The sequence below is a fragment of the Orcinus orca genome, chromosome 10 (assembly GCF_937001465.1).
Source record: "Orcinus orca chromosome 10, mOrcOrc1.1, whole genome shotgun sequence".
NCBI classification, from domain to species: Eukaryota; Metazoa; Chordata; class Mammalia; order Artiodactyla; family Delphinidae; genus Orcinus; species Orcinus orca.
In genome coordinates, this window is record NC_064568.1 from 39544172 (window position 1) to 39570732 (window position 26561).

At 45.5% G+C, this 26561-nt stretch overlaps 1 protein-coding gene across 3 annotated transcripts; it reads left to right on the forward strand.

Moving 5' to 3' along the window:
- Nucleotides 1-6419: 6419 nt before the first annotated feature.
- Nucleotides 6420-12413, forward strand: NME6 (NME/NM23 nucleoside diphosphate kinase 6). Of its 3 annotated transcripts, none has more exons than XM_004283890.4 (6): nt 6420-6558; nt 9230-9326; nt 10343-10445; nt 10990-11029; nt 11451-11611; nt 11885-12413. In XM_004283890.4, exons 2-6 carry the CDS (start codon nt 9237-9239, stop codon nt 12049-12051), a joined length of 561 nt encoding a protein of 186 aa, XP_004283938.1. In that variant the 5' UTR covers nt 6420-6558; nt 9230-9236; the 3' UTR covers nt 12052-12413. The 3 variants fall into 3 exon arrangements, with proteins under 3 accessions (XP_004283938.1, XP_033268916.1, XP_049572166.1); XM_033413025.2 differs by having other exon boundaries at nt 6528-8736; XM_049716209.1 differs by having other exon boundaries at nt 6528-7403.
- Nucleotides 12414-26561: the final 14148 nt, after the last annotated feature.

Below are 26561 nucleotides of genomic sequence, written 5' to 3' on the forward strand. Positions count from 1 at the left end.
CGCAGAAAACAAAAGCCACAATTTTCAAACTACTGTAACAAGGAAGAGACAAGTCTGACAACATGTTGAATCTGTTTCTTTTAGTTTAACCTTTGCTTCCCATTACTTTTGTTCACTAAAAGTATACTGTCTATACATAATGGCCTGACTCAGGAACCCTGCCCCTCTGCCTGAATGTTAAACCAAAGTGCCTTTGTTCAGGGAAACATCTGGACCCTGTTCCACCTGTGGATGGCTGCAAGAAAGAAGAAATTAACACATCCCCTCCCTGAGGCTGGCCATTACAGGGGATATTTGCAAAACGTATGTCTTTTTACTTTACTTCCTCATCTCCTCCCCCTCTCTGTGCTAGAAAAGAAACTGGCATCCAAAACCCTCTGCTGGCTTTCTGAATAAAGTCGTATTTCTTGCCTCAACACCTCTCCGATTTATTGGCCTGTCGTGTGGCGAGCAGACGGAGCTTGGACTTGGTAACACTATATGCAATTTTCCTTCTTCCCTCTCTACTTTTTCTCTTATAGAAATCCTGTTTTCGCTTTTGCTGGATTAAATCAATCAATCAATCAATCAATCGTTTTCCCTTGTATAAAGTAAAAGTTTTACAATTATTCTTTGACAAGGGGAGGATTGGTTCTTGGCCTTCTGTTTTCTGTCTGCATTTTCTCCCATGGTCAATTCTTCAGACATATGAGAAATGGAATATTTCCTGCCATATCAGTAAACAAAGGATGTCACAGTCATCTGCACTTGCAGCCCTCCTGAGAGCTGGTGAGCTCTGAGGGAACTCAGGATGTGAAAATACAGGATACTAGCCCCAGATAGCTGAGGTGCGTATCACAGGTATGATTTCAGTGAGCCCAGACTCTTGCATCTTCCTGTACATAGAAAAGCGCTAAATTCCTTAACTTGGGATATCTGGTTTTCTTTAATTAACAATAATGTTTTGATTTTCCTGACTACCTGCCCTTTGTTACAAAACGTCTATATAACCTGGCTCCCTGCCTCGCCTCCTTGGAGCAGTTTTCTCAGGGTTACTTGAGATGCTGCCTCCTGGGCTTGAGGTCCTAAAAATTCCTACCGAATGAAACATAACTTTTAGGTTGTGAATAATTTTTAAGTCCACACATATTTCCAACCATCCCCTCTTTGACAACTCCTAAACCTAACCTTACTCAATCACCAACAAGCTAGTTCTGCTTGAATGTACTATCACTGCAAACTCACCACATCCCAAACTGAAATTATTTTCTTCTTGAAGTCAAGCTTTTGACTAATTCCCAAACATACCGGTTGCAACTTGTCTGTATGTTATTTTCATACTATTACTATTAGAAAATAAATGCTTCTTGGCCTGATCCCCTGGGTCCACGAGGAAGGATTTCCCCTGAACACTCCTGGCCTCTTGGCACACCTCTGCTCTCCTGGCTGAAGCTTCAGGGACAGAGAGCCAGGCAATTGTAGCATGGCTCCTTCCTCCTCCCTTATTTCGAGGACCACTTAGCCACAGATTCTGCTACTCTGTGTCGCAAGTTTTACAGGAGTAGGCGCTGCCCGTGGCAGGGGTGGAGGAATAAGATTTATTCAAAGGAATGTTAGGATCTGATGATTTGGCAGAGAATGTAAAAAACATAGACCAGGTAAGGAAATGTGGGGATCACAACATCACATGTAAGTTGAGGCTATGATGGGACCAGTATTTGAGGCACTGCAAATGCTTTTCAAGTTAGCCATGTTGAATGTAAGGCCAACACTGGCCTTGGCCTTAGTGAAACAGGAGGGAAGGAGGCAGGGCACAACCTTCAAAAGAATGACATAGCCCGAGGACATGACATAAACTGATTAGAGCCAAATGGGTCCAAGATGGAGGGCAAGTCAACTTCCACTGGACCTTGAGCCTCTGTGTATGCTCACTGTAACACAGCAGCAAGCTAAATGACACACCCACAGGTGCCACGACAGTTCCAAGACCCACCAAAAGGATCAAAAAGTGGGCGTGGCCCAATTCCTAGAAATCCCCACCCCTTCCTGAAATAGCTGGAATATTCCTCCCACTCATTAGCCTATGAAATTACCCACCCCTATAAAAACTGACAACCCCATAGTCTGGTGCCTTTCTCACCTTCTGAGATGGCCCACACTCTTGTCCGTGGAGTGTTTCTCTCTAAATAAATCCACTTATTACCTATCATTTTGTCTCTCACTGAATTCTTTCTGCGATGAGACATCAAGAACCTGAGCTTCATTAAGTCCTGAAACCAGGTGTGTGATCTCAGTTGGAAGACTGTGGGTTTTGGCCGGCTGCATGGGTTCAAGTCCCAATCAGGGTTTTGGCCGGGTTCGAGTCCTGGCCGCATGTCCCATTCTGGATTTAGGCTGGGTTTGAGTCCCAGCACGTGGGTTCAAGTCCCAATCTGAGGTGCACGGTTTCACACGGTTTCATTAGCACACACCCATAGCCTTGTGGGGCATCTGCAGACCCTGAGCACCAGAGGGGATCTCAGTGAAGCAGCCTTGCTGAGGCACAGATTTGACTGTGGGGAAGTCTTTCCCTCTACAGGCCTTTTAGACATCAGAGGCAAAACAATTATTTGGCCCTTTACTATGATTTTTAGCTGGTTCGACAGGCCAGGGGCTTTAAGTCACAATTAAGTTCCACATATGCTAAGAACACAAGTGTGTAAGCTCCGAACTTCAGTACCAGCCTAGCAGGCAGCATGGAAAGGTTGTCCCAGATTCCATCCCTTATGTTCTCAGCCATACTCAAGGCCAAAGGACAAAATTGGAGGAACGCATGCATTTTTTTCCGACATGGATTAAGGGTCACTCGCCGCCTGATGGTCTGTTTTTCAAAAACTCTGGCCATGGTTTTACAGTTCTGAGATTTACACTGCAGCTTCAATTGTAAAAGAGTGGTAGGTTTTATTTATAACAAAAAAGAAACAGTGCCCTGTTACCACCAAAACATGCCATCTTCTTAGACTAAAGTAGAAAAAACATTCAATGAGATGACTATAGCCACAGAAGTTGAAAAGATAATGAGAAAAACCTAGGCCTGAACATTGTCTCAAAGAATCACATATGTTCAGGAAGAAAGGCAGAGCTTTAGAAACCTGCCATATCAGATTAGGAGCAGTGCAAGAATGAAAACAATGGAAGAGATATTTTCTTAAGAGAAAGTTGACATCTCGGAAAACAGCTGAGAGGCAAATTGCATTTCCTCCCCACCATCCACAGTCCAGCAAAGGGCCAGCCCTATGGGTCTTCCTTCTCTCCAACAATAAAATGTTAGAAACTCAATGAGCCTTCTGGAAAGGAGTACAGGGACAGTAGAGAGAAAAACCCTCAAAGAGAAGTGCCTATAAGCAATGCTACTCCTCACCTGACACATTCAGAAGATGAGGACAGTATCTTGAGGAAAACATAGCAAAGGTTTTGATTCTCACTGGGTCCCTGGAAGAACAAACTTCAGGACAGCAGATTCAGGTAAAAAAAATGAGAATGAGTCTCAACTGAAACATGCCGGATAAAGGAACTCCACCCCCCAGCCCCCCACAGGAGACAGGTGTCCTGGGCATGAGCTACTCCACAGCAGAAGGCAGTGGCCTCTGAGGACTGCTCACAGGGGGCTAGGGAAGCTGTGTCATTAGAGCCCACCCTCAAGGCGGTCCTGGGGTGCCAGAAACACAGGACCCAAAGGGGAAATGGTATTAAGTAATTTAAATATGCTGGATGAAAAAGAAAGACATCTCAAAAATCTCAAAGAAGACCTGGTTGGGGCTGCTGCTACGACTGTAAATTAACACTGCACGAAGGCAGCATTGTCTTAAATACCACTATCTAGAGACAAGACTAGACACAGGTAGATGTCCCTCTGGATACAATGAACGTAAGTCATAATTAACCTCTTAATGGGTGATTCTCCCAACTGAGTTCAAACTTACAAGTTCAGAGTCATAACTGGTACAGAATTACTTCAGTCCCAGCAAAACTGAATCAAGAATTTTCCAGCTTATTCACCTTCCCACAGATATAACTGAGTATCTTTTGACAGGTTTCTAGGGACAAAATTTTCCCTGCTATATCTGCTAGGGGCTGGGGAGTAATTTTGTGAATGTGAGGGAATGCTGTGATAATTTTATAGGTCCCGTCAACTATTTAGATTTTGTTGTTGCTGTTGTTTTAAGTGAGGCTTATAAGAGACTAGGTATTGAACTTGGGTAGCACACGGTTAGAAGGCAGGTGCATTAGGTTCTCACACTAAGTTATATTCCTCAACAGCTCCATCAGTATAAAGTTGACATTTAGTCTCCACCTGCCTGCCGTTCCTCTATTTCCGTTAGTTATGAGCCCCGGTTTAGAAAAAGGGTGTTATTTATTGAGTCTCCCCCTAAAATCACATCTGCCCGTACTTTCATAACATAGGCTTACTCTTGAGGATGGTCAAAGCAACTATAAAATATGGAACTAAAACCTTCTACAGTGTGTGTAAGACAGAGAGACACAAAGGTGAATTAATGGCCATGGCCTAAAAATCAGCAAAATCTCTATAGCCCAAAGGCATGTAAATGAAGATCAAGGTGGGAAACAAAGTTAGACCCTGTGCATTTGGGAAAAAAGGCTAAAACTAAATGTTGGGTTAGTGGGACTTGGTAAGTTTACTCTCATCCTCTAAATGCAGCAATGGACATGTGCCTTCTTCACCAGCCAGACAGGTAAGAAATGGACTCTCCCAAAGACACCTTGTGGAAACAAGCTGCCAGAACCACAGACCCTCCTTCCAACATTCCAGGAGTGCAACACATGTACATGCAGGCACAAAATCAGTTTAAAAAAATGTTTTTTAATTGATGACATTTATAGTTTGTTTTCACTCTTCTCAAATTCAGTGATTCTCTCCAAGAAAAAAAAAGTACCACCCTTATTCAACCTGCCACACTGTCCCTTCTCCATACCCACTGTCATCACCCTCTCCATACATTATACAACACACCACGAATACCCTCAGTTCTCATCCCCTCACCCTGGACTGCTTCAGTGGACTCCATGGTAACCCCACCCCACACCCTACCCCAAATTCCTTAGCGACATGTTCAAGGGCCTTATGACTAGTTTCCCTCATGCTCTATGTACACCTGCTTTCCAACCAAGAATCCTCCCTCACCACCCCCATATTAGCTATGCTCCTTCGCATCCACATATCCCTCTGTGCTCAAACACTTTTTTAAACATCTTTATTGGAGTATACTTGCTTTACAATGGTGTGTTAGTTTCTGCTTTATAACAAAGTGAATCGGTTATACATATACATATGTCCCCATACCTCTTCCCTCTTGCGTCTCCCTCCCTCCCATCCTCCCTCCCATCCTCCCTCCCATCCTCCCTATCCCACCCCTCTAGGTGGTCACAAAGCACCGAGCTGATCTCCCTGTGCTATGCGGCTGCTTCCCACTAGCTATCTATTTTACGTTTAGTAGTGTATATATGTCCATGACACTCTCTCACTTTGTCCCAGCTTACCATTCCCCCTCCCCGTATCCTCAAATCCATTTTCTAGTAGGTCTGCGTCTTTATTCTCGTCTTGCCCCTAGGTTCTTCATGACCATTTTTGGGGGGGGGGATTCTATATATATGTGTTAGCATACAGTATTTGTTTTTCTCTTTCTGACTTAACTTCATTCTGTATGACAGACTCTAGGTCCATCCACCTCACTACAAATAACTCAATTTTGTTTCTTTTTATGGTTGAGTAATATTCCATTGTATATATGTGCCACATCTTCTTTATCCGTTCATCTGTTGATGGACACTTAGGTTGCTTCCATGTCCTGGCTATTGTAAACAGAGCTGCAATGAACATTTTGGTACATGACTCTTTTTGAATTATGGTTTTCTCAGGGTATATGCCCAGTAGTGGGATTGCTGGGTCGTATGGTGGTTCTATTTTGAGTTTTTTAAGGAACCTCCATGCTGCTCTCCATAGTGGACGTATCAATTTACATTCCCACCAACAGTGCAAGAGGATTCAATGGCTGCCTCTGAACTTGCGATTCAGCGCATACAAGTTTTTTGTCTCCCGCGTCCCTCCGACAAATACTGGGCACCAACCATGTGCCAGGCACTACCTCAGACAAAGAATAAAAGAGAGATCGAGTGGGGCCAGGCCCACTCCGGCGGCCCCGCTGGCGCGCATGTTCTCTACCGGGCTGCCACCTTGAAACGCCCATCCTGTCCTCTCTGAGCCACCTCCCGGAGCAGGGCCACAGGCCTGGCCCTCCCTTCCGCCTGGGGCCGCCCGAGCCAGGCTCGGACCAAGTGGGCCTGGCCCTCCCTTCCGCCTGGGGCCGCCCGAGCCAGGCTCGGACCAAGTGCGGGAGAGACGCAAGGGCCACCAGAAGGCGGGCCTTCCTGCTGCAGGGCCTCCTGGATTGGGGGGCACTCCGCCTCACCGGGCAAGGACCCTGAGGCAGGCTGCCCGGCCGAATGCCTGAAGGACCCCGCTTGTACCGAAGGCTAGCTATCGCAGTGCCTGGTGGCCGGCCTGCGCGGCGGGAGGATCAGGTGACTCGGACCCGAACTCCAGCACACTGGGGCTCCGAATAGCTCAGAATCTAGCGTGGCCTTAGGTCTCGGTACAAGGGGCCTGGGTCGCGCAGCTGCAGGCCCAGAGAAATGGAAGAGCAGGGTGGGGAAGAGGGCGGTATCTAGAGCTGAGGCTGTGAGTCTGGGGGGCGGGGCTTCAGGTGTTGGAAGCAGAAAGCCGAGTTGACGGGTTGCAGGTCTCCGACACGCTTGGGAGGATGAGAGGCATGACTGGCGCCTTCCAGGAAGCAGAATAGGCGCCTCTGTTGTGGGGGCAAACGCCCAGGCAATTTCTAAAATTTATAATTCTCTAATCGAGTGACTTTTATGTTGAGCAAGTTTCTCGACCTGTTAACATTTGTTGTAAACCAAGGTCCAAGACAGGCATAACTTAGCTGGCATTAAGAAAGGAACCATGTCCTCCGCTGGATAGCCCCTAGCATTCTGGTCTTGGAATAGCTGAATCAGATTCATTCATTGATTCATTCAGCAAATACTGTTGAGAACCATCTATGTGCTAGGCACTCTGCATAAGTACAGAGGATACGATGGTGAGCGAAACAGATCCCTGCTTTCATAGAGCTGACCTTCTGGTTGGGAAGAGCTAACTGAAGAAAACGTGAAAGGAGCCATGAGAATGTATAACAGGGGAAGTGAACTAAGATCTAGTGGGTGAGTAGGAGGTAACCAGAGGAAGCACTTTCTGGACTGTGAAAACTTCTCAGGCAAAGGCTGTCAGGCCAGAATGTCTTGGAGCTGTAAGGCCCGTGAGGCTGGAACAAAAGCAAGTTAAGGAGTGTGGAGTTCCAGATGAGGCTAGAGAGGTATGCAGGGATAAGATCATGCAAAGCCTAGTAGGACATGATAAGGCTTTGGGGTTTTATCATAAAAGCAGGGTACACTTTGAAGGGTTAAGGAGGGAAATGATATGACTAGATTTGCATTTTTAGTTCACTGTGGCTGCTATGTGGAGAACAGATTGTAGAGGGTAGCAAGAGTAGAAACTGGGAGACCACTGAAGAGGCTGTTGCACAAGTCCAGAGGGGGTTGATGATGTCTTGGACTGTGGTGGTGGCAGTTAAGAAGGAGAGAATTGTACGGATTTGAGATACACTGGCTAGGTAAAATTGCCAGAACTCAATGATATCATGGATATGGAGGGTGAGGAAGGGGAGGTGCCAAGGGTGTCGCTCCCTAGATATATGGCAAAGGTTCTGCTCGCTTTTGGGTTACTCACCACCTGGGATGTTAGGGAAACTGGGTTGGCTGATCTTGTACTGGTTAGACTGTGCTTAGCTTTGTGGATTGAGTAGAGCATCAAGCTGAATGCTGTAGAAGGGACATGAATAGGAGAGACCTTGGCACAGTTTCTCCGTTTGGGCCAGACCCTAGCACTGCTTTTTTTTTTTTTTCTTTGCGGTACACGGGCCTCTCACTGTTGTGGCCCCTCCCATTGCGGAGCACAGGCTCCGGACGCGCAGGCTCAGCGGCCATGGCTCACGGGCCTAGCCGCTCCGTGGAATGTGGGATCTTCCCGGACCGGGGCACGAACCCGTGTCCCCTGCATCGGCAGGCGGACTCTCAACCACTGCGCCACCAGGGAAGCCCCCAGCACTGCTTTTAATGTGATTGTCAGGCTACTTGTGGGCTAAGAATAAAGAGACAGTTGTCCAGACTCTGTCCCTGTGTGTTCATGGAAGCCTTCTCTGTATTTGTTGGCAAATTTAGGGGTTCCACCAGATAATCTTTGACACCTTAGTCCTGCAGAGATGATCAATTTCTTACATGTAAATAGAATTTCAAAGTTGGAAGAGATCTCAAGTTTTCTTAGTCCAGTTTATAAAATACTTTTATGTTCTTTATATCATCTTCACAATTATTTATTAAGCTCTTACACCATCATGATTAGACACTAGAAATAGTGTCTTGTTCTTTTCTCTGAAGATGAATAGAATAAGACTGTATAGGTTCATTTAGTCAATAAAATTGATTAAGCACCTTTGTGCCAGGCAGTTTTAGCTGCTTCAGATACAAAATGATTACAACTTGTCTTTGACCTTGGAGTTGCATGTCTGCAAACCCTGCCATTGAGGACAGCTGAGTGTATTAAAGGGTTTGATTTGGGCGTGATAGATCCTGACTTATCTGTAAGATTAGGTAAGAAATGGTATGTATCCAACAGACTTTTTGGGGTGTATCCTGGCAAGATCCCAATTCTTGTCCATCCAATCTTCAAATTCTATAATTGATGGGAGGGCACTGTGGGAACAGTTATTGTACCCTTGTGGCTGCTCTTTAGGAATGTAAATTGTAAATCCTCAGTAAAACACAAAAGAAAGGAAGGGACAGGAGTATCGCCAGAGACAGGTCGTGTTTAAACTTGAACTTCTGAATGGGTCACTCTTTCGCAGGTTTACAGTTGCACTAACCAGATTATGTGCTCCACTGGGCAACTTGAATGGCCCCTCTACCACTCCCTTCCCTCAGCTCCATGAACCCAAATGGGCAAATTAAATACTAAGTAACTATCGGGTGCTTTATCAGTGTAAGAGTGAGAGCCCTGGTTGACTTGCAAAACTGCTCGGCTCCAGAATAGGAAGGGTGGGGAGTGCAGCACTGACGGGTCTCTTATCTGACTCTCTGATGGCAGGAGGGAGATGACCTCGATATTACGGAGCCCTCAGGCTCTCCAGCTTACTCTGGCTCTGATCAAGCCTGATGCAGTTGCTCACCCACTGATTCTGGAGGTAAGAACAAGTCCTAAGACTCTACTGTATGTCAGAGGCATTGCTTTTGTTTCAGGTGCCATAGGGCCATTTGCGAAGACTGACAACACAGTCCTGTGCTAGATGGTGTGGAGGCAAAGTTAGAAGCCATGACTCTGACCATAAGGAGATTAAAAATCTACTGGAGGGCTTCCCTGGTGGCGCAGTGGTTGAGAATCTGCCTGCCAATGCAGGGGACACGGGTTCGAGCCCTGGTCCGGGAAGATCCCACATGCCGCGGAGCAACTGGGCCCGTGAGCCACAACTACTGAGCCTGCGTGTCTGGAGCCTGTGCTCCGCAACAAGAGAGGCCGCGATTAGTGAGTGGCCCCCGCTTGCCACAACTAGAGAAAGCCCTCACACAGAAACGAAGACCCAACACAGCCAAAAATAAATATACATTAAAAATCTACTGGAGAATTGGGACAGATATAAAATATAAAAAAGGATCCAATACAATAATAAAAACCAAACCTCAAGACAATGTACGTATATTAGTTCTCTACTAATGTGTAACAAATTACCACAAACTTAGCAGCTTAAAACAACACTCATTATCTCACAGTTCTAGAATTTAGAGGTCCAGTAGGTTTGGCTGAGGGCTGGGTTCTCTCCTTAGAGTTTCACAAAGCCAAATTCCAGGTATTGGCTGACTGGGCCCTTATCTGAAGGGTCTGGGGAAGAATCCACTTTGATACTCATTCAGGTTGGCAGAATTTGGTTTCTGTGGTTATAGGACTGAGATAGACCCCCATGTCCTTGCCGGCCTTCAGGTGGGGCCTACCATTTTCAGAGTCCACTCACATTCCTCATCACATGGCTCACTCCATCTTCAAGACTGCAACAGGGCGTCTCTTTTCTTTTGACCCACCAATGGGACAGACCCTCAAGTCCTAGGCTCTGAAGGGTCCTCAGGGTTCTTTTGGTCTGCCTGGGTCTCCCATTCACTCAAATGGTCCCTTTGACTGACTTTTATCTTTGGGGTGGTGTTTATCCAGGCTGTTCATCAGCAGATTCTGAGCAACAAGTTCCTTATTGTACGAATGAGAGAACTTCTGTGGAGAAAGGAAGATTGCCAGAAGTTTTACCAAGAGCATGAAGGTAGGACCAACAGTCCTCTTGAGTGGGAGGCTTCTCTATCACAAGAGAGATTTTACCTGGCCACACAATGTCAGGCTCTCTCTGACCTACGAACTGTAAAATTGCAGCCAGTCTTCTAAAATCTTAGTTTATACACAAACTTTTCATGATTATCAGTATTTTTTAAATGTTTTCTAGGAGGGTTCTACGTCATGGTCCCAACAAGTAACTTAGTTTTATGTCCTGATACTATCACTAGTTACCAATTTACTCTGTCAGACATTGTCCAAAGGCTCATGATTTCTTTTAAGTCCCCAGCAACCCCATGAAGTAGGTATTGTTATGTCCCCAGCACACAAATTAGAAAACTAAATTAGGGAAGTTAATGATTTACCCGAAACTACACAGGTTGCAAGTTGGAGAGCCTGGATTCAGACCCAGGTATGTCAGACGCCAAGGTCCTTGTTCTTTTCTCTAAAACAGTTTTTATCATTCCAAATAGGGAGTCAGAAGTATAAAAAGTTCTCTTGGCACCAGTGTCTTGATGAAGGTACTCTCTTTGCAGGGCGTTTTTTCTATCAGCGGCTGGTGGAGTTCATGGCCAGGTATTTCTCATTTTGGTTATAACATCTTCATCCACTGAGACTTATTTCCCCTGCCCCCTAAATAGATTTGTTAATTTTATTTGCCACTCTTTAAACTTGTAACCAGTGTCAAGTGTCTGAAGAAACATGGGCTTGGGCCAACACTGACCTTGTGGCCACTTGTCCCATGGTAGTTAACTGCTCCAGGGGCTGTAGAAGAGTATTGTTGAATGCTGCCTAGCAACTCTTCTGATCCCTGTGGCCTTTCTTGATCATCCGCAGTGGGCTTCCATCACCTTTTATTTGAAGCAGTATTGGCACTCAACTAGAAAGGCAAGGAGACTCTCAGGATGTCCAGTGTGCCTTTATTTGTGCTCTACTCATGGTATGCCCTCCTGGACCCGATAGCCAGATTCCTGACGTGTGCTCCATTTATTCACAGTGGGCCAATCCGAGCCTACATCCTCGCCCACAAGGATGCCATCCAGCTCTGGAGGACAGTGATGGGACCCACCAGAGTGTTTCGAGCACGCCACGTGGCCCCAGATTCAATTCGTGGGAGTTTCGGCCTCACTGACACCCGTAATACAACCCATGGCTCAGGTGAGTCTGCCTCCTGTGTCCACTGTATTTAATAAGCGAAGCTGGTTTGAGGTTGGTGGGCAGGCATATGGTGGGGTTGAGAGCCAGGTCCCTCAGTGAGCTTTCTTCCCAGTTGTGTTTCTGGCCCTTTGTGGCCACCTCAGCAGATGCGGCCCCAGGACTTAGGGGCAGGAGAAGTATAGGCTCTGGTTTCTGAACCTGATTATCATTGCCTCTTGCCTCCATCCTAAACTCCCTATGAGAACCCCTTCTCTTTTTTACCTCCCCTTACAGACTCTGTGGTTTCAGCCAGTAGAGAGATCGCAGCCTTCTTTCCCGACTTCAGTGAACAGCGCTGGTATGAGGAAGAGGAGCCCCAGTTGCGCTGTGGCCCTGTGCGCTACAATCCAGAGGGAGGCATCCACTTTGCAGCTGGAACAGGAGGCCCAGGGCCAACCTGACGCAGGCCTGTTGGTCTGTGAAGAGTGATGGTGTTGCCCAGCCTTTTCTCGCAGACCTCTGGTCCAGAGCATTCTCCTAGGACCAGGGAGGCCTGGGGCTTATTGTGCCATCTCTGCTGGGCACCGCCACCTGCATAAGAGCCTAGCTCCTCACTGCTACCTCTTCTAGAATCTAACTCTCTATCTACCTCTTCTCTGGAATGTTCATGGGTGGTTCAGAGGAATGATGGCTCCTTTTTTTCTGAGAACTGTTCATCCTTTTTCAAGGAGGGGCTTGCCTAACTGACTTGCCTGAAAAATGCAGTGACCGTATTAGCAACATTTGGTCTATTTTCCTTAATAAAAGTCAGTATTCTACTGAATCCTGCAGGCTGGGAGCACTACTCTATGTACTGTCTCTCTATCCCTAACTGGAATAATTAAATCTGTCCTGAAGTCAAGTTTCTGGTCTATGCTAAGTAAAGAGAGAATTGTGGGACTTGCCTAGTAGCGCAGTGGTTAAGAATACGCCTGCCAACGCAGGGGACACAGGTTCGAGCCCTGGTGCGGGAAGATCCCACATGCTGCGGAGCAACTAAGCCCGTGCGCCACAATTACTGAGCCTGTGCTCTAGAGCCCGCGAGCCACAACTACTGAGCCCACATGCCACAACTACTGAAGCCCACGCGCCTAGAGCCTGTGCTCTACAACAAGATGAAGCCACCACAATGAGAAGCCTGTGCACTGCAACGAAGAGTAGCCCCCGCTCGCTGCAACTAGAGAAAGCCTGCGCACAGCAACGAAGACCCAATGCAGCCAAAAATAAATAAATAAAATAAATTAATTTTTTTAAAAAAAGGGAGAATCGTGAAGAAATCTCCCAGGAGGTTCACACACAGTGTGCAGCTTATGTAGTGCATGAGGCACCCAGTGACGGAGCTGACTGTGGGCTCAAATCCATGCTGTGCACCTGGCACAGGGCTGCATCCTGGAAGAAGGGGCACCTTTCGTTTGAACAAAAGTATGTCTGCCCAGTAGAGGCATATTGTTATGACTCACTTTTTTTTCTGATTTGCACAAAGCCACTAAAGCTAGCTATGTCTCTGCTGTAGCTGAGGATGACAGTTATCTATTGCTGCATGACAAATCACCTCAAGATTTTGTGGCTTAAAACAATGACTTAGAGATGTCACTGTGGTCCAGTGGTTAAGAATCTGCCTTCCAATGCAGGGGAGATGGGTTTGATCCCTGGTCGGGGAACTAAGATCCCACATGCCATGCAGCAATTAAGCCCGCGCACCCCAACTACTGAGCCCATGCGCCACAACTAGAGAGCCCATGTGCCACAAACTACAGAGCCCATGTGCTCTGGAGCCCGTGCTCCACAACTACAGAGCCCACACACCACAACTAGAGAGAAGCCCATGCGCTATAACAAAGAGCCCGCGTGCCGCAGTGAAAGATCCCATGTGCCACAACTAAGACCTGACACAGCCAAAAATAAACAAATAAATAAATATTAAAAAACAACAACAATAACAACGATTCATTCTTATGTGTCTGTGGATTGGCTGGGTGATTCTGCTGGGCTCACTGGGACTCACTCACATGGCTGCATTCAGCATTTGGGTCCAATGTGGTCTTTCATCCTGAGCTGCTTCATAGCATGGTTGTTTCAAGGTTCCAAGAGAGCAGGCCCCCATTCACAAGCTCATCACGCTTCTGCTTGTGTCATGTTTGCTGATATCCCATTGACAAAGGCCAAGTCACATGGCCAAGCCCAGAATCCACACATAGGGCATGGACAGTGGGAGGTATGAATCATTGGGGGCCATTACCATGACAATCTACAAACTGAAAGTAGTGAGGAGCCTTGAATTTATATAGAACTTATGAAAACAAATACTTGCACAAGCCAACAAAGGAGATGAAGAAATAGCCAGAGAAGGAAGGAAAAAACCGAGGGTGTGTGGATCAGGAAAGTCAAGAGAAAAGAGTGTTTAGATAATGAAGCAATGTTGAATGCTGTTGAGAAGTCCAGAATAATGAAGCCCTTAAAGTACCCCCTAAGTATGGCAGCATGGAGATCGCTGTGACCTTGGCAAGAGCGGCAGCTCTGGAGTGGTAGGGAGCTTACTTTGTGTGGAAGACAGTGGGTTGAAGCATTTATAACTGTCGTACTACCTGTGGGTTTAGAGTGGGATACCTAGGAGTCTTAGAGAATCTTCTTACAACTGAATCTGTAAGTGTATGTCTACATATGCTCCCATCTTCTTCTATCTTCCTGTTACAACATAGGATGGGTCCTGCTTCCTGTTAAGCCAGTCCTTCCATGTTGCTCTGAATCCCATCTCCTTGCTTTTTTGGTCGTCTAGTCTTTACTGCACTTTTACCCTTCTCCACTGAGTCCTTCCCCTTTGAATTCAAACATGTTTTGGTGTCTCCCATTTTTCAAAATCATTTTAACCTCATTTTCCCCTTTGGCTACCTGTTTCTTCATCTCTGTACAGACAAGTCCATATCAGTTGTCTGCACTGACAGGCTCACCCCCATTTTCTCAGCAGCCCATTACGGTATGGCGTGCACACTCACCATTCAAGAGGAGACTGGTTGGTTTCTTTTTCTTCTTCTTTTTAAATATCTATCTATCTAGGCTGTGCCGGGTCTTAGTTGTGGCATGTGGAATCTTTAGTTGTAGCATGCAGGTCCTTTTTAGTTGCAACATGTGGGATATTTTAGTTGCGGCATTCTCCCCCGCAAAGCTAAACAAAGGCCAGCTGAAAACACCAGGCAAACTGACAAGAGAGACTGATCAGGAGCCCCAGCTATCGGTAAGCAGCCAGAAGAAGCACTCTCCTTCCCTCCATTTTTCATATCTAATCCTTAAAGCTCTGTACCTGTGAATATTTCTTGCTCCACGTGCCCCTCAGTCCCCACTTATATGGCCATTGTAGAGAAGACATCCTTGGTGACTGAGTAGAGTGAAATGACTAGAGATTTAAGTGAAGGGAATGGATGTGACTGGCAAACAGAGTGCACAGAGTGGAGGGGAGGCAGGAGAATGCTGGGACTGAAACAGTCTAGCATGTGGTGGTGAAGTACCCTACAAAAGGCTGAGGGTGACCACAGAAGCTGGAAAACAGTTGAAGGAGTGTGGGGAGAGGATAGGAATAAGAAAAAGGTAATCAAATTCTGCTGAGGCTGCAAGAGAAATGAAGACTGAGCAAAAAGGGGGATTAAAAAATATTATTGCTGGGCTCCAACAACAGTGTCCACTAAATGGTGGGTGCAGAAAAGACTGGAGAGGACTGAGAAGTGTTTGGGATGAAAGAGTGGATAAATGGGGATTACTTCCAAGTCTGTTAAGAGATACAGTAGATGGAAAGAAAATGGGATTAGAAGAGAATTTTTCAGAATAGTAATAATTTGAACATGCTTAAATGCTAAGGAAGTAGAGTCATTAGAGACGGATTGGTTTACAATAAATATAATTTAGAATCATTAAAATTCCTGAGAAGCAGGAGGGACTAGGACGCAAACACACTTTAGAGGAAAAGGTCAATTTTGGAATTAAAGATAGCTCCTCCTTCACTATAGGAGAGAGGCATAGGAATGCTTGCATGTTTCATTGTGGGGATGTTGGCTCTTTCTTCAGCAATATCTCTTTCATTTGTGAAACAGGAGTCAAAGCCATCTATTGAAAGTGAGGGGAAAGATGAAATTCATAAAGCATGAAAAGGTTTGAAATAATACTTATGAAGCATGGGAAAGGGAACTGACTCATGAGACATAGAATTACGAGGCATTTCTGAGGGCAAATTAAGAACTCTGTGACCCTGTATTTGGAATATGAGTTGCATGCCTTGTCATGTGTTGTGGTGAGTTGCAGCCATGAAATGTGCAATTGGTGGAATCATCCAAGATCAGGGATTTCATGAGCAGGCTTGGTGAAAGATCAAAGGGACAAGGAATATTTAGTCTTAGCAAGTAAATAGTTGACACAATCATCCAAGGATTAAACTGGACACAAAAAACAAATGGACAGAGAGGACAATGGAGGGTTCCCACTTGGTGGCAAACCTGTGTGCACAAGAAGATATGAATGAACAGGTCGGCAGTTTGGAGATTGTGGTTGGGGTGAGGGTGTTCTGAGTTATTTGAAAGGTAGAATGTGTGGGTGAACACAGTGTTTCCTCTCAAGTTGTTTGGAAAGGAGGTGCAGGGATTGGAAGCTGGAGCTTTGGTGACAGATCGGAATTCAAATCCTGGTTCTATCACTTTCTAGCTATGTGACTTTAGCTATATTTGTCTCCACTCAATTCAGTTGTTAAATGAGAAAGTCATACTTAACTTTCAGAGTTACTGTGAGGATTAAACTAACTCATGCACATAAGGTCAAAAACCCAAGATCTCAATAAATGACAATTTAAATGATCTCTTCTTCTCTTTCTTTGGATTTCAGATAGAAAGAGTTAAGTTAATCACACCTCTCAGTGTATGACTTAATCTCACACTATTTTCCTTTGTCTATTTTAGCACATTTAATTACTGACAATGTTTTTGACAAGACTGTACAGTTAAAAGTGGCTTTCTCATATATAAACTTAGGTAATGCGTAGAGATAGCTGATAGATTATGATTAGGGTAGGACACAATTCTAGTTACCACTTTACCAAGAGCAGTTGAAACCAAATGTAATCACGTAAGTTGATCTCACACTCTTTATGCTGAGGTTAAAGTAAGCATTCTGTCCTCTGTAGGGAATGTAGAACACAGAAACGGCACCATGGCCAAAGTACACGACTGATTTCTTATGAAAGTGACTGTAATATTAGTCTAGCAGAAATAGAACTTTGATTCATTGAACGCATTAACAAAATAAAATAGGCCCTTTGACAGCTCAGACAGAAGCCCAGCTCAGTGGAGTACAAAGCTAGGATTCAGGGTTGGAGGACCAAGACTGCCTGAGTCTCTCACAGTGAGAAGCCTGGATGACCGAGGAAGAAGGTTTCCAAAGGAGCAGAGGGCAGGGTAGGGCAGGGAGGGTGCGTGGCTCAAATGAGCTGGGCTGGAGGCTTAAGGAAACATGTTAGTGAGTTAAATCAAGAGTGATGGGGCTTCCCTGGTGGCGCAGTGGTTGAGAGTCCGCCTGCCGATGCAGGGGACGCGGGTTCGTGCCCTGGTCCAGGAAGATCCCACATGCCGCGGAGGGGCTGGGCCCGTGAGCCATGGCTGCTGAGCCTGCATGTCCGGAGCCTGTGCTCCGCAATGGGAGAGGCCACAACAGTGAGAGGCCCGTGTACAAAAAAAAAAAAAAAAAAAAGAGTGATGGAAGTTGAGAAATTCCAGCAGTTTTCCCCCTAGAAGTATAGAAGCCACAATCCTCATGTGATTGAGTCCCTCTGAAAAGCATGTTATATATAAACCTCTGTGGTCCAAAGTTTTCTCACAAACAGAGATAAGTCTCTTCCATGTGGGCATCAAGAGCTACACACTTATTTGGGGTCCTGGGAGTAACTGGCTCCTCCTGTCTCTCTCAGAGCATTTTGCATAAGCAGGTGGGCTGGGCGGGGGGGGGGGTTGGTCATCTAGTTAGTGGTTTAAGATTTTTAACTCACAGGCCTGGGAACTGTGGACAAGATAAGACTTTCATGGAGTCTTTCTCCTCTTTCAGCTTTGCCTGTCGCTACAAAGGTACTATTATGGAAGACTGGGTGGTAACTGGGTTACTGGCAGTGTAGCCACAGTTGAGTGGCCTTTTTTTCTCCTGAAATAACAGCATAGCAGGAAATGAGGGCTTATATGTAGCTAGTTTATTCTGGGAAGTGATCTCAGAAAATAAGAGTGGAGGCACTGGGAGAGTAAAACAGCGAAGAGAAAGCCAACCCAAGAAAGGGGTACTGAGGTGGTCACCACTGCGGACAACTGGCCTCTTATCTAGCTGGAAGTCCTCTCCCTCCCATCAGAGACCAAGAAGCTGGGGACCTGCCCACTGGTTTCCATCATCCATTGTTAAGCATTTCCACAGGAAGACTGAACTCCCCTGCAGGTCCAAATCTGCGTATTGCCAGAAAGGCTTCCTGCACCACATCAGTAGAGAAGCTCCTGGGACGAACACAAGAGAAATGGACTTAAGGAGCTCTCTGATTTCACCTGGGTTCAGCAACAGCCATGGTAAGGATGTGGCCAAGAAATGGAGTATACAAGTTGTCCAAGGCCATCCTTCCCTGTTCATGCTTTGGTCTACGTGTAGCTCAGCATATCCCAGAGCCAGGCAAGATGCTGGTGAGCCACAATCTCTATTTAATACACAACATAAGCCGATTAGTGGGGAACCCCCCCGCCATTTCCCACTACTGCAACTAGACATGAGGTCATAACTGATTCTTATTATCTCCATCCTTTACCAACCATATTATAATTCCTCTCCCCGGAGTCAGCACTTACAGGTCTAAGATGCTTATATACTGGGGAAACACAGACCTTTATCTCTAAAGCGTCTGATCCCTTACATGTTTCACCCTGATGTAAGAGTTGACTGCTGTGAGGGTCCACTGAAGATTATCCCTGGGTATGAAGCACATCAGAGAATCCCCTGGGATCAGATGTACTCTTCCCTTCCCCTTGGGGAGAAGCAATGTCAGCAACTCATGATGATCAAGGTTGATTACTTACATATGATAGCTCTTCGCTTTCCTGGTGGTCCACCACCATGACAAGCCCCAAATGACCCAGTTAGTCATAGCATTATTTCAGTGTATGCTTCCTGTGATGCTCTTTGGCTAAAGGATCTCCCCCTTTCCTCCTCCATGCCCCTCCCACCCCCAGTAATAAGGAAAGGGCCTTTCTAGGCACAGAAAGCACAAATTTTTGCCAGGTGCTATTTCTGCAGTGCCCTATCACAGAGGTTTCCACCTTGGAAACCTTCAGTATGCTACCCTGGAATCCTTATTCCTGAATACCAAGCTGAATCCAAGTACCACCCCTTATTAGTTGTGTGAACATGGGCAAATTATCTACGTTTCTGATTTCTTCACCTACAAAAGACTGGTTGTTCTTGTTACCAACATCATATATTTGGATTTTTTCCTTGTCTCTCTTCTTTACTTGTGGACAATCCACCATGAGTCCTAAGCATCCCTCTAAATGTTCCTTTGGCAATGAGGATGTGATGCTGTGATAAAGACATGGCTTTCTGGAAGAAGGGCAAAGGATCCCATAGGCCAGTTCCAGGGATATGGTACTGGGATCTATCAGAAAATGTTCTCGCCCAGTGGGGCCCCACTGTCCTACCTCTTGATAAAAATTTATAGGCTGACTGGTGAGAGGTAGGATTGTAACAAGCCCCTAGATGTGGCCTTGATTGTTGCTTACTTTCTTCCAGGAGACAAGGGGAGAATGCTCTGACAATGGGACAGACAGCTCTGCAGTCAAGCTGAAAGGTGATCCTTAGCCAAGCGGTCTGCAAAGCTGAAGTAAATGTCAGCAAAGAAGACAGAACTTTCTGAGTGAAAACACTCAGAAACCAAAGTTCCTTTGGTTGAACCATGAGGCAGCCACTTAAAAGTGAGAAATGCAAAGCGAGAAATACTGGCACAGAGCAGCATTCTCCACATTCCCTTCCTCTTTATCCCAACTGCAGCTGCTTCCAGGAGGGACCAAGCTTCCCTGTCCCCAAGGGGGACCAAAGGCCACATGCTGTTCAAGTAAGCTGGGATATTTTCTTTTTTTTTAGATTTATTAATTTATTTATTATTAATTTTTGGGGGGGGGGGCTGCGTCGGGGCTTAGTTGCGGCACATGTGGTCTTCGCTGAGGCATGCGGGATCTTCCGTTGCAGCGCACAGGCTCATTGCAGTGTGCGGGCTTCTCTCTAGTTGTGGCGTGCAGGTTCCAGAGTGTGTGGGCTCTGTAGTTTGCGGCACGCAGCCTCTCTAGTTGAGGCGCACAAGCTCAGTAGTTGCAGCACGCGGACTTAGTTGCCCCACGGCATGTAGGATCTAGTTCCCTGACTGGGGATTGAGCCCGTATCCCCTGCACTGTAAGGCGGATTCTTTACCACTGGACCACCAGGGAAGTTCCTGGGGTATTTTCAAAGAGGAGAGGTTCAAATTTTTATATCTCTGCTGGGCACAAGTGCCTAAGTCACTGTCCTACCTGGTCCTGTGGGAGGGAAGGGGGTGCTGAGTGCAGGTGTGGCCAAAAGCACTGAGGACTGCAGTGTAGAGTCACGGTGGCATGGTGGCCATGGAGCCATACAGGTCACCCAGGTGCTCACTGGATGCCAGGAGGCACACAGGGAGGGGTAGCAGCACCAACCCTGGGGTGAGAACCCAGAGAAGGAAAAAAGCCTCCCTGCTGTCCCCCATGGACTCTGCCTTCCCTGGTCTCCTGGTGGCTGTGGCTTTAGCCCCTGATGTACATGTACTAAACTACTTGGATGGTCTTCCAAAAGGGGGAAAAATGCACCCAAATTCAGTTGATGGGTTTACAGTGGGGAAGGGCAGCTAAAGTGACCTTGGGAGTGGGGCTTCTGAGCTGACCCAATGTATTGTCATTGTGGCTTTCACTGCTGACTGCATAACTGATGTGATGTTTTACACGCTTGTAATGAGAATATGCATGTGCATTTAGGGACTGTCACATATACAGAAGTGATCTGTCCTTCCGACTGGTTCAACAGACACAAGATAGAATCCCAGGAGCAGGAGAAATCACAGCTTTAAAGACTTAACCACTGTTGGAAAACTCAGAGTGGACAAGGTCAGTGGGACAGAAAGGAAAGAGCCCTGGATTGAGAGCTGGACTTCAAGAACTGGTTCATCTTCCAAAGATAAGTTCGATAGTGGGAAAACAAAATCATAACAGATACTGCATGTTGTGCAACTACTATCTCCCAGATGCAGATACACCTTCTATGTGACCATTATTTCCTATGAGAATAACTTCTAAAATTTAAAAATGATTCTTTACAGCAGATGGCTGTATGTATTTGTCTCAACCTGAAATCAAGTAAATTCATTTTCTATTTCTACATTTGCATACGTTTCACTTAAAATCAAATAAAATTTATTAAAATATAATTTAAAATAAATTTTAAAATTAAAAATACTTTCAGTACAGATTCAGCTTGAGAATAGGGAGTAAAATAGAAATCCAGCAAAATTTGGATATGTCAAAAGACAGATACTTCTTCACAGTGTCTTTTAGAACATTCACAAGTTTTCTCACCTGTCAGCCTTCCACCACACAAAATCCTTTCTCATTAAATTGGAATCTCCAAGTTCAAACACTCTTCTACCCAAGAATTCCCTCCCATGAATTCATCATTCCACAAATTCTCCCAGAGGCTTATTTTTGGTCATATATGGCCCTGGGGAACATAAGTCCTTGAATCATCCAAGGTCAAGATGAAGAGTGGGATTCACTTGCCTAAATGAGCAGCCTTGGATGCCTAATGTGATGCTCCCTTTATCCCAGTTCTCCAGGAGCCACTTAGGATTCATGAGTCTGGGACTCTAAGGTTCTGAGAGCCCATGATCCCCTTATGACTCACAAATGCCTGGGCCTCATGGCCATCCTCCTCTCTTCCTCTCCTGAAGAGGCTTACCCTAGCGCCCAGCATCTGAATAACAGAAGCCAGTTTTGGGGGCCTTAATTCCACCTCTCACACTAAGGCCCAGAAATAGGTATTACTGAGGTCAGGGTATGAAGGGCTCTTCATGCCCTCTTCAAGATGTGGAAAGTAGGGGCAACCAGGCAAGGGAAAAGAAGGAATGATGATGGAAACAGCTGCAGAAAACCAGGACCCCTGGAATGGAGTCGAGAGATCACTCCCACAAAGCCCCATGGGAAAGTGGCTCTAAATGCAGACCCCCTGACGTGTTAAAACTGTGCGAAAGTAGGGTGAGGTAGTAGGGGTGCCTCTATTACCCAGGGAGGCGGAAGGTAGGGAATCAGTGACAGCAACTTGAGCTGACGTTGAAAGGTTCTATCCTCATCCCCATGGAAGCTGGGAAACAAGCAGATACAGCAAGTAGCCCCTTGGCTGCCCTCTCTGGTCCCTCCCAAAGCCAAAGAGGTCCCTCCTCCCCATGGTTCCATCCTGTGGGCACTTCAGCATTATAAGAAAATTTGGGAAACAAAGGGAGAAATCTGTGCCGGGGGACAAACCTCAAGAAAAAGGGGCGAGGCATTTGGAGGGCTAAATGAAACTACCCCGAAAGAGACAAAGCCGAGTACTTTTGGGGTGAGGTTGAAGGACAAGGCCAGCAAGAACACAGGGGCTGCCTTGATCTCAGTTTTACTTACCAGGTCCTGCAGTCCTGAGTCTGAGATGCCTTATCACCCATCAGAAATGAGGCACCAGGGCTTCCCTGGTGGTGCAGTGGTTAAGAATCTGCCTGCCAAGGCAGGGGACACGGGTTTGAGCCCTGGTCCGGGAAGATCCCACATGCCGTGGAGCAACTAAGCCCGTGCGCCACAACTACTGAGGCTGCGCTTTAGGGCCCGCGAGCCACAACTACTGAAGCCCGTGCGCCTAAAGCCCATGCTCCGCAACAAGAGAAGCCACTGCAATGAGAAGCCCACGCACTGCAACGAAGAGTAGCCCCCGCTCACCACAACTACAGAAAGCCTGTGCACAGCAACGAACACCCAATGCAGCCAAAAATAAATAAATAAACAAATTTATAAAATAAAAAAAAAAAGAAAGAAAGAAAGAAAGAAATGAGCCACCAGCCCCTACAGCAAAAATCCAGCTATTCCTCCCTGGCAGGAAATTCTATGAAGCCCAACAGTCCTGGAAGTGTTTGCCTCCTTTTCCCATCCCGTCTCCTCCCACAATCCTTTATTGTGAAGATCTCACAACACCTCAAGACTATCATTGCAGAGATGGGGCCAATTTTAACCCCTGTCCATGAAGGAGTGACTCCTGACTGGAAGACATCCAAAGCTATCTGCACCCACCTGGACAGAGGTCCCCTCTGCATCTCTCCCTGATTTCTGGGCCTGACAGTGGTCTTGCTGGGCCAGACTTGTGTGCTGTCTCTACAGTTTCTACATGGATTTTAAGAGAAAATAAACATTTTTTTCCCATCATGTTTAAAGCAAGGTGTGAGACTATTAATTTTCCCCCTTTTGTTGCCCTATCAGAAAGCAGCTTTGAGGTCACGTGGAATGATGGTGGAGGGGCTCCCCCTTCTCTGCTCGGCAACCCCTAGAGAAAACACAGACTTCCCTCTGTGGCTTTTAGCTAAGGCCATGGGAAAAGGGGCAGCACTATGGTGGTAGACCGGGCAGTAGTGCCTGAGTTGAAGTGTGGGGGGGAACCTACACTCCAGGTGCTCCCAGCCCTTACCCCCTACCAGGCTAACCTTGGAGACAACCACTTCCAAGTGAGAGGCTGTGGACAAAGGCATCTGGACCAACAACCCCTTTTATCTCTCCTCCAGCCCCAAACCAAGCCAGATTTTGGTGGTGGTGGTGGTGGGGGGTGTTACAAAAAATCTATCTCCTCCCTCTCTGTGGCAAATATCCTCTTGGCAAATAAAGACACTGGGGCCTGAGCAGACAGCCCTCCAGGGTATACCCACTGACATATAGCACTAGGGCCAAGAATAAACTTAGGTGAACACTCAGGAACCTGGGCCACATGGGCCCTGGGAATGTAAGATAAGTGAGAGTGGGTTTGGTTCAAAGAGCCTTACAACAATTACTGGAGGACTGATGTGAGAGTGTGGCTAAAAGACTGGGCACTGAGATTGAAGGGCTCAGGAGGGGCTGTGTTAAAAACCCTAAAACCTGGTATTGGAAGGCCAATGGTGGGGTATTGCTAGTAACCTTATCCCTGTCCTTGGAGGGCCAAATAGCATGGTTTTGAGGTTTAGATCCTGAGACTGAAGAATTTGGGGGTGTGGTTAAAGGGACCTGGGTTTGGAACTGGAGGGTTAGGAAGGAGACATGGTTAAGGAGTCCCTCAGATTGGAGGGTGAGACTGAACCCTGAGTAATACTTAAAGTGGGGTATAGAGGATGCATCACAAGGATTCTTCAATATACGCAAATCTATCAATGTGATAAACCACATTAACAAATTGAAGGAGAAAAACCATATGATCATCTCAATAGATGCAGAGAAAGCTTTTGACAAAATTCAACACCCATTTATGATAAAAACCCTGCAGAAAGTAGGCATAGAGGGAACTTTCCTCAACATAATAAAGGCCATATATGACAAGCCCACAGCCAACATCATCCTCAATGGTGAAAAACTGAAAGCATTTCCACTAAGATCAGGAACAAGACAAGGTTGCCCACTCTCACCACTCTTATTCAACATAGTTTTGGAAGTTTTAGCCACAGCAATCAGAGAAGAAAAGGAATCCAAATGGGAAAACAAGAAGTAAAGCTGTCACTGTTTGCAGATGACATGATACTATACATAGAGAATCCTAAAGATGCTACCAGAAAACTACTAGAGCTAATCAATGAATTTGGTAAAGTAGCAGGATACAAAATTAATGCACAGACATCTCTGGCATTCCTATATACTAATGATGAAAAATCTGAAAGTGAAATCAAGAAAACACTCCCATTTACCACTGCAACAAAAAGAATAAAATATCTAGGAATAAACCTACCTAAGGAGACAAAAGACCTGTATGCAGAAAATTATAAGACACTGATGAAAGAAATTAAAGATGATACAAATAGATGGAGAGATATACCATGTTCATGGATTGGAAGAATCAACATTGTGAAAATGACTCTATTACCCAAAGCAATCTATAGATTCAATGCAATCCCTATCAAACTACCACTGGCATTTTTCACAGAACTAGAACAAAAAATTTCACAATTTGTATGGAAACACAAAAGATCCCGAATAGCCAAAGCAATCTTGAGAACGAAAAACGGAGCTGGAGGAATCAGGCTCCCTGACTTCAGACTATACTACAAAGCTACAGTAATCAAGACAGTATGGTACTGGCACAAAAACAGAAAGATAGGTCAATGGAACAGGATAGAAAGCCCAGAGATAAACCCACGCACATATGGACACCTTATCTTTGATAAAGGTGGCAGGAATGTACAGTGGAGAAAGGACAGCCTCTTCAATAAGTGGTGCTGGGAAAACTGGACAGGTACATGTAAAAGTATGAGATTAGATCACTCCCTAACACCATACACAAAAATAAGCTCAAAATGGATTAAAGACCTAAATGTAAGGCCAGAAACTATCAAACTCTTAGAGGAAAACATATGCAGAACACTCTATGACATAAATCACAGCAAGATCCTTTCTGACCCACCTCCTAGAGAAATGGAAATAAAAACAAAAATAAACAAATGGGACCTAATGAAACTTCAAAGCTTTTGCACAGCAAAGGAAACCATAAACAAGACCAAAAGACAACCCTCAGAATGGGAGAAAATATTTGCAAATGAAGTAACCGACAAAGGATTAATCTCCAAAATTTACAAGCAGCTCATGCAGCTCAATAACAAAAAAACAAACAATCCAATCCAAAAATGGGCAGAAGACCTAAATAGACATTTCTCCAAAGAAGATATACAGACTGCCAACAAACACATGAAAGAATGCTCAACATCATTAATCATTAGAGAAATGCAAATCAAAACTACAATGAGATATCATCTCACACCAGTCAGAATGGCCATCATCAAAAAATCTAGAAACAGTAAATGCTGGAGAGGGTGTGGAGAAAAGGGAACACTCTTGCACTGCTGGTGGGAATGTGAATTGGTTCAGCCACTATGGAGAACAGTATGGAGGTTCCTTAAAAAACTACAAATAGAACTACCATATGACCCAGCAATCCCACTACTGGGCATATACCCTGAGAAAACCGAAATTCAAAAAGAGTCATGTACCAAAATGTTCATTGCAGCTCTATTTACAATAGCCCGGAGATGGAAACAACCTAAGTGCCCATCATCGGATGAATGGATAAAGAAGATGTGGCACATATATACAATGGAATATTACTCAGCCATAAAAAGAAACGAAATTGAGCTATTTGTAATGAGGTGGATAGACCTAGAGTCTGTCATACAGAGTGAAGTAAGTCAGAAAGAAAAAGACAAATACCGTATGCTAACACATATATATGGAATTTAAGGAAAAAAAATGTCATGAAGAACCTAGGGGTAAGGCAGGAATAAAGATGCAGACCTCCTAGAGAACGGACTTGAGGTTATGGGGAGGGGGAAGGGTGAGCTGTGACAGGGCGAGAGAGAGTCATGGACATATACACACTAACAAACGTAGTAAGGTAGATAGCTAGTTGGAAGCAGCCGCATGGCACAGGGATATTGGCTTGGTGCTTTGTGACAGCCTGGAGGGGTGGGATAGGGAGGGTGGGAGGGAGGGAGACGCAAGAGGGAAGAGATATGGGAACATATGTATATGTATAACTGATTCACTTTGTTATAAAGCAGAAACTAACATACCATTGTAAAGCAATTATACCCCAATAAAGATGTTAAAAAAAAAAAATGGTTAGAAGA

Excerpts from the sequence above, each read along its gene's own strand:
- NME6 (XM_049716209.1), top strand. Across the intron at positions 9,327-10,342 it reads CTCACCCACTGATTCTGGAG|GCTGTTCATCAGCAGATTCT; the intron begins GTAAGAACAAGT and ends GTGTTTATCCAG. Across the intron at positions 11,030-11,450 it reads CTGGTGGAGTTCATGGCCAG|TGGGCCAATCCGAGCCTACA; the intron begins GTATTTCTCATT and ends ATTTATTCACAG.